The sequence below is a fragment of the Gadus morhua genome, chromosome 6 (assembly GCF_902167405.1).
Source record: "Gadus morhua chromosome 6, gadMor3.0, whole genome shotgun sequence".
Lineage (NCBI taxonomy): Eukaryota > Metazoa > Chordata > Actinopteri > Gadiformes > Gadidae > Gadus > Gadus morhua.
Window position 1 is genome coordinate 8,500,589 of NC_044053.1, and position 8,094 is coordinate 8,508,682.

At 42.3% G+C, this 8,094-nt stretch overlaps 1 protein-coding gene across 4 annotated transcripts; it reads right to left on the reverse strand.

Annotated features, from left to right (window-relative positions):
- Window positions 1-346: 346 nt before the first annotated feature.
- golm1 (golgi membrane protein 1) lies at window positions 347-8,051 on the reverse strand. Of its 4 annotated transcripts, none has more exons than XM_030359584.1 (11): window positions 7,832-8,051; window positions 5,694-5,840; window positions 4,741-4,941; window positions 4,053-4,107; window positions 3,849-3,951; window positions 3,439-3,547; window positions 3,049-3,223; window positions 2,602-2,823; window positions 2,343-2,501; window positions 2,098-2,196; window positions 347-1,862 (listed from the first exon to the last, which is right to left on the reverse strand). In XM_030359584.1, the coding sequence occupies exons 2-10, from the start codon at window positions 5,820-5,822 to the stop codon at window positions 2,099-2,101; spliced, it is 1,251 nt and encodes a 416-aa protein (XP_030215444.1). In that variant the 5' UTR covers window positions 5,823-5,840; window positions 7,832-8,051; the 3' UTR covers window positions 347-1,862; window position 2,098. The 4 variants fall into 4 exon arrangements, with proteins under 4 accessions (XP_030215444.1, XP_030215443.1, XP_030215442.1 ...); XM_030359583.1 differs by having other exon boundaries at window positions 3,049-3,226; XM_030359582.1 differs by having other exon boundaries at window positions 4,047-4,107.
- Window positions 8,052-8,094: the final 43 nt, after the last annotated feature.

Sequence of the window (8,094 nt, forward strand, 5' to 3'; positions counted from 1 at the left end):
AATGCTATTATTTACAATTATATTGTATTTATTTGTGAATTTAATGTTGATTTTTGAAAGACTCTTGCGGCATTGTATTGCCTCATTAACATGACTTTCTCTTGCAGAAGACTACCAACTGCAGAAGTGTGCCGTTGGTAGTGCCCATATCGTAATGCTTCTTTGAATATTTAACAAGTAGATATGAAAATCATTTATCGTAGGCTTATCTTATTCTCCTATGAAATTCTCCAACTTCGGCCAACGTTGAGCCTAAATTAAAACTTGAAACACCTTTCCTCATTTTCACTGGTGATTGCCGTCAATTGGAAAGATTCTCATGTTGTGAAAAGTGATATATCGTATAAACAATGGTAACAAAAATGCTTTATTTGTAATTTTGTCATTTCTCCTATAAAAAGCATAATCATTTAAAACAAATTGACAACGTATCTATTTTTTCACAAATTATCTGAATAAATATAACATTAAACATTGGATCAAAATCATAAAATAATAATAAAAGGTTCAGCCGTGGGTGCAGACAGCAACCATGATACCTTTTGATGATACCTTTTGATGAACAATGGAGGACGTTTTGAACAGAGCATTACAGGGATCATATTCTTGAAGAAAACATCTTCCCACAAATAGTTTGTTACGTTAAGCCCAACGCTCATATTGACCCAACGACCAACCAATAGTAACAAAACAATATTGCCTCTTTGCGATAACGAAAAACTGAACAAAGGCGGGATAAGCATGTTGGAAATGGCTCAAAATATACATCTTTAAGGGTACCATTTTAAAACCACTCGGACTACGCTGTCCTGTGTAAATACGAGGCAACCAGTTATGTTTGAATGTTTGACATTAGTTTTGAATTGTGTTTGGTTTTGAGTGAAGGCAACTGCGATGCCTTTCATAACGGCTGTTTGTCAGTTCATAACTCATGATTTATTCTACATGTTCTCTCCAAGATTTTCACATTGTTGCTGATTGTGTTGGTTCCAAAACATCTCCTTCATTAAAAACAATCATGGCTAGTTAAAAGCCTACTTTGCAGATCCAACGGGTCTCGGGTTCACAGGCGAATAAGCAAACCTGAGGGTTAAAAGACCGGAATCCTCATCCCTTCTTCTAATCCCAGAATAAAACCACAACAAAAGCATGGGGGGACAGAATAGAGCTTCTGCTGTCAGCGCCGACATTAAAGTTACATTGACCCATGATCAGCACTGCTATCACAGAGTCTTTCCTCGCAGCCTGTGTTATTTCTTAAGGCAGAAAAGCTGAGATGCCGCCATTAATCACAAGGAGGAGGACCGGGTTGGTGATTTAGCGCCTCCTTGTGGAGGAAGTCCATCATCAATTATAAGACCGTCTTTCACGCGGAGTCACAGCTCCTCGTTTGGATACAGTGTTTTCTTGTTTCTCGATCACAGCACACAACTGAGCAAGATATGCAAAACAAGCCATTCGTAAGCGTTGGAAATGTGCAACCAATAATAATGTGGAAACCTCTTCAGGAGGCTACAGATTTTACGTGATCTTGAGTCCCACACTTTTCTGATCAGGCAGCTTTGAAAGTTGGAAATACAGCTAATAGAAGATTATGTGTGCTTTTTCGTTTTAGCGGCATATTTAGACTTCGCCAACAGTGATCAGATACAGTCTAATGGTAACGCAATTACTGCCTGTCATTTTCCATTCAATATTCCTTTTCAGTGTATACCTCAAAACTGCAGACCTGTCCTACAGAAAGTCGTTCAGTATGGATTCTTGGATGGATTCATTGGAAGATATGACCTTGACTTGAACTATGCTTAAGCCTAGGAGGAGAGTGTGGTCCATGGGATAGTCTTTCGATTTCCTGTTCAGCCCTGAAATACACAGGAAAATACTGTTTATTAATGTCAGTCCATACCGTTTCATTTTACTTGCATAACATACATTTAGCTCACTTAGTAGCATGGATAATTCATGAAAATTTCTTGGGCCTTTTGAGTTTTTAATTTCAGCGGTGAGCCAGGCATGTTAAAAATTCCGATGGGGAGGCTTGTATAATGAGGCGCGCGCGCGCGCGTGCGTGCGTGCGTGCGTGCGTGCCTGAGTTACCTCAGTCCTGAGCCAGCTCAGCCTGTTTGTCAGCCTCAAACTCCCCTTCGTTGTCTTCGTCTCCATTGTAGTCGGCCACCTCCTCCTCCATCTCCTTGTCTGCGGGGCAAGATTGGTTATTACGGCCAAATAGTGCATGGGGGAAGTACCCCTTTTCTAATTGCATAATTCAAGTACTTCATCGATGTACTATGGGTTAGGACAGCTGAGGTGTAGAGAGGAGGTGGCCATGTCTGTACTCTCACCTGTATTCTCCATCCTCTGATTCTGGGCTTTCTCCAAGTCAACCCCGCCCGGCATTTGTTCATCTGCATCATAATCCCCCGGCTCCGTGACCTTCTGACCGACGGCCGCCTCCACCTTGTCCTGTTCAATCAGCATGTCGTCCAGGCCGGGATCGGCTTCTGGAGACAGCAACAGCTTAATGATTACCTCTTAGAAACGTCCCGTGTTCACCTTGCATTGAAGTGGGGCTTGAAATTGAACAACTGTTTAGATCCTTGCCTTCAATTTCCTCGTCCTTAATATCCATCACCTCCACTGCAGCGCCCTCTGTCAGATTACGTCTCTGTGGTTTCAGAGAGGCTGGTCCCTCGTGCTGAGGCGTCGCTGCGCCCTCTAGTGGCGGTAAGGTGTTCAGGCGTGCTGCAGCCACACGGACCACCGACTCAGACTCTGGTAGGGGGAGACCCTGGTCTGGGGTCTCTGCTGCGGGGGCCTCCAGGCCTGGGAAACCATTAAGGGCCATGTGAGAATGAGACCTCTAGTTACTGTGCTCATTGTTCCACGGCCAATTATTATTCAGCAGTATTTACTTATTTAGCGGTCACTTTTATTCAGAGGGACTAACAGCACATTAAGAGGCCGGGCATGAAGGAGCAGGTCGGGGTGAGGCATTGAATAAAGCTGAGAATGAACAGTTGTTTTTTTCCGTCCTTGTCTATTTTTCACCTTTGTTTACGATGATCTCATTGGTCAGTAGTTCAGAGGCCTCTTTTGCATTGGCTTGGGCAGGGCTGTGGTTTACCACGGGCAGCGTCTTGGTGTCGTCGAGCCCCAGCTTCCCCTCCTCCGTTTGTTTACGTGCCTTTTCTTCCTCTCCTGTCGGAGCTGCGCCCTCGTCGGCCTGCTGGGGTACCAACGTTACCAGGCATTAAGCACCAGGGAATATTCGTTACCATTTTCATGAATGGATGAGAAAGTGTCTTCTTCAACATGTACTCGATTGGAACTGGATTATTTTGAAAGAATAAGCCTTTTTCTGCCGTGAAGGCTGCCATGCTAAGCCGTATTTGAGAACCCGGCTGTTGGGAGACTATCGGAAGGGAAGTATTGGCTCACCTTTGACACTGCGGGAGCTTGCTTGAGCTTGTCCAGCTTCTTCTGAGCCTCTGCCACCCTCTCATCACAGACCTCCTTCTGGGACAGCATCTGTGTGCTACACTGGGTCCTACACACACACACACACACACACACAGACAGACTAAATGATGAATGAATGCATACACATGATGGCTCATTCAAATAGAGAAGAGAGGTACAACACTTATAACACATTTAGATGAAGTTAGATACTTATTTGTATGTAGTCATACTTAAATATTCACATCTGATATGCTATGGTGTGTATTTTTTATTTATTTATATATATATATATATATATATATATATATATATATATATATATATATATATACACACACACGTTAAAGGCTTTGGAATTAGTATGTTTGGTGAAGAGTGTTTCTTACATTTCATAAGTGAACTTCTTGTTAAGTGTGTCCAGGCTTCCTTGGCAACCCTGCAGTTGCTTCTGAAGCATCCCAAAGTCTCCATTCAGCTGGCTAATCTGACCTAAACACACAAACAAGAAAGAGACATTCATATGAAAAATATGTTTTTTTTATATTGGGAGATTCGTTTTTTGTCTTTTTCCACCTAATACATACTTTTACCTTTGAGTTGTTGTATTGTTTTAGTACTGGAGGAAATGTTCAGTTGCATTGTGCCCTGAAAGCAAATAAAAGTATTTTAAAAAGAAGTTATTGTTTTTGTTCTGAATGTGTTGTTGACTGGAAAGTGATGGCCTCGGGTGTTTTTGTGTGCATTATCGGCGCTGGTTATGTCTCTCGTGAATTTGTGGATAATGCAATTTCACACAAGTCCATGCTTCTCTACATGCATGTAAACAAACATGCAACAAATCACTTTTTCTCATGTTTGAATAAAATAACAATGATTAATTAATTAATTTACAGAGAGATGAGTGTGCTTTTTGTCTGAAAGCACAACTTTCAATGCATGCATAATCAAATGTGTGCAGGTATGCGTTTATTTGTATATATTTTAAATGTTCCTGTGATAAATTGTGTTCTTATAAGTAAAAGGGAATCCCCATAAATATTTCCAACCAGAAGGTTCCACTTAATCCCACAGCGCCCAAAGGGAGACTGTTGCCAACTGCCACGGCTTTACCCCAATGACTATCCCTGTGTGTGTGTGTGTGTGTGTGTGTGTGTGTGTGTGTGTGTGTGTGTGTGTGTGTGTGTGTGTGTGTGTGTGTGTGTGTGTGTGTGTGTGTGTGTGTGTGTGTGTGTGTGTGTGTGTGTGTGTGTGTGTGCGCGCGCGCGCGCGCGCGCGCACCTTGTCTTTGCCGCAGGTGCTCTGAGCCTCCTCCAGCTGCCTCTTGTATAGCTCCTCTATGCTGCTGGCCTGCTCCTTCTGCCTCTGGATCTGCTCCTTCTGCCCCTGGATCTGCTCCTGGAACTCAATCTTCTTCAGCTCTGCCACCCCCCGCTCATTCGTCCCCTGCCTCACCTGGCCTTCCAGCTCGTACAGCTTGGTCTGACGGGACAAATATGTTTTAGTAGGAGGCAGAGGGTTGCCTGAGGACAGGACCTCAGCAGAAGAGTCCAGCAGCCTGTTGCACCAGTCTAACATTATTCTGATACCAAGTGCACGCCTAAAGTTCACTGTAAATCCTACGTTGTAACCAGTTTGAAACTAAAGTTGTATCTCTCAAGTTGCACTGTTCATACTTAAGATACACCTTTACTAAGCTAAATGTAAACGTGAATTTTGTCGCTTTTAGTGAAGTCGCCCTCGAGTCAGCCCAATAGGATATTAGTCTTGTTAGGCAAGATGGGCGGGATACAGAATTGTAGAACCTTTTATTTTTCCATAAAAGACCCTGGCAATTGTCCAGGGTGGGGGGGGTTATCTGTGTTGCGTCAATGTACAACCCAACCATGTGCAAAGGTAAGATTAGGATTGTAAATACTAAACAAATATAAAGAAGCTCTAAAGCGTATTACCTTTTACACAGAGAATTATTTAATATCAATTCAATTTCCATAATATTGAAATATTTTGAAAAAGTTTTTGAAAAAAAGTTAACAGTAAAATCCATTTTGTTCATCACTTGTTGACAGTGTTTGCATAATCCAACCCTGATAAGCATTTTAAAGAATAAGGAAGGGAAGACGTCAATGGCCTTGGTTGTTCCAACTTTTACGCTTATCACAGCCGCAATACGACTTCAGTTGACTCATTTCATTGTGGCCGAATGGCACCAGGCACAGGTGGCTTGGACTTACCTGAAGCTCCAGGTTGCGGGAGCTGGACACCCAGTAGTTGAAGCCCAGTACTAGGATACAGGCGATCAAGGCACCAATCATTAGCGGAGGGGACCTTCCACCACGACGACCATTACCTAAACCACCCATGGCTGCCTAAGAAAAAAACTGGGAACATCACGCTCTGCGTCAATTCACCAGCCGTTTCATACAACATTTCTGTCTTTATTCTCTCTTCTCGTGAATTTGGTAGACGCACCTTGTTGACATAAACTTGAATAAATTAATAAAATAGGGCAATGAAAAAGAAATACCCTGCAATTAGACACTGAAACACAAAATAAAGTATAATTAAATAGTCTCTTCTAGAGCGTACCAACTTACACAAATGTTAACATGTTTTATTATTACCTTTTTCATCTAGAGAATTTGCCTACAGGCCATTCTTGGACATCAATTATTGGTTGCACTACAGTTCCTATGCTTGTTAAAAAAGTGATTAGAGCTTCAAAAGGACCCTCATGCTAGCGATTCACTCTAGTCTTGTCTTGCTGAATTACATATTTGGGCTATATTGCCAGAGCTCAACTCCTTTTATTTCTAAAACTAATTATAAAAAGGTGGTTTCTGGACTGGTGCAATCTTTGTAAATATGCCATCAAGATAAAACACTGTCCGTTTTCAAACCCTGTTATAATGATATTGAGTGAAACCACACCTATATCGTTATAATTGATTGCTTTGAATACTGATAATGTAATGCTTAGGATACCAAGTAGATCCACCTGAACAGGGAAGACATTGTCCCATGGGTCTGAAAGCCCCACACATCGGTTGCATGGCAACCAGAAGGTTGCTGGTTTAATCCTCGGCTTTAATCCATGACGAAGTGTGGAGGGGTCCCCGAGCAAGACACCCGAATTGGCCGGATGCACGGCATCAATCCCATTACTTGTAATCAGTCTCATTGTTATTAATTTCGTGAATGGATGAGGATATTAAAACATGGATCCCACGCTTGCCTTTAGGCATCTCTTCTCATGTGTGGTCTTTCGAGCTAACCATGCTTGTTCTGATGATGAACGATTGAACGTGACTTAGAAGCACAATATCTGGGTAGAAGCTGAACAGTCATAGTTAACAAGTGAACCATTATTTGTATTGTAACAGCTATGCTTTTTTTTTTTTCAATGATTCAACCTATTTTTAGAAGTGTGAGTCCCGAAAGACTACCCTCTTCCACGTTTAACTACGTGAACAATTACATTTTAAATGCATTTTATTTACTGTACATGCAATCTATTTATAATCGCCCCTAAATTAACCCAAGCCCCCTAAAGGGCAAGAAAATACTCAAAGAAACTCATTAATGGTGAGTGTCTTCATTGGCATATGTAGTAGTACAACAAGCAACATTTTACACAAATAAGAATACGAGTTGTCCATGGTGATGGGGTGCTGGCCAGTGAGTAAGCTGATATACTTGGCTAGATTTGTAGACGAAGCCTCAAAATTGCGTCATAAATACGTGTTTTCTGAAGTAACATAATTAACATTACCCCAGTTATCTTGGATAAATACGATTATTTTGCGGCTCTAATGCGATACTCTTAACAGTCCCCGACAGGCAACACGTAAGACAGCCAAAACCAGCTGCTCCGTCGAGCTGCCTGTCGCCTTGCGTGGTAACGTAACGTTAACGTCAGAGCCCGCAGTCGGTATAACGGTATGAATGTAATTATGAATGGGTGAAAGTGATGCACTGATTGTAAAGCGCTTTGAGGAGCTACAGGTTAGAAAGACGCGATATAAACGCAGTCCATTTGAACAGACAACTTATCACACAGTAAACTAAACCGAAGGTGCTTAATGACATGACATGCAGCGCATATGAATTGAAAAGTCGCATTTCCGCATGCAGCACACCTAAACATTTAGTTACAAAAATGCAACGTAGCTCATGTTAACGTGTATAAACAGTACAGTTATCGCACGATAGAAATATGCTCGTGTATCTTAAAAAATCCATCACCATTTTCATGTTGGTCCTTGAGCCAAGACACCTACAACTATGCTAACGAGCTAAGCGCTTCTCCCAGAGACGCCAGTAGCTTTGAAACAAGAGCGATAACTAGCATGCGAGCATCAACATCACTTACCTGTGACTTCCACGGCAGCCACTCACTGAACGACGACTTTAACCCACTTAATGTTATAAAATAAGATCTACTCTCATCTATATCCGTCAATATACAGGGCAACGGTACTCCTATCTTGCGCCCATGCTCAACTCTCGATGTTAAGCTAGTCCTGTTGTGTGTGTGAGACTGGGACAGTGCGGGAAGGTTGGACGCTTCCCGATCCGCCTGCCTGGCCGGTCTGTAGTACGCATGCGCTTGATGGGGTCCGTGGGAATTACAAG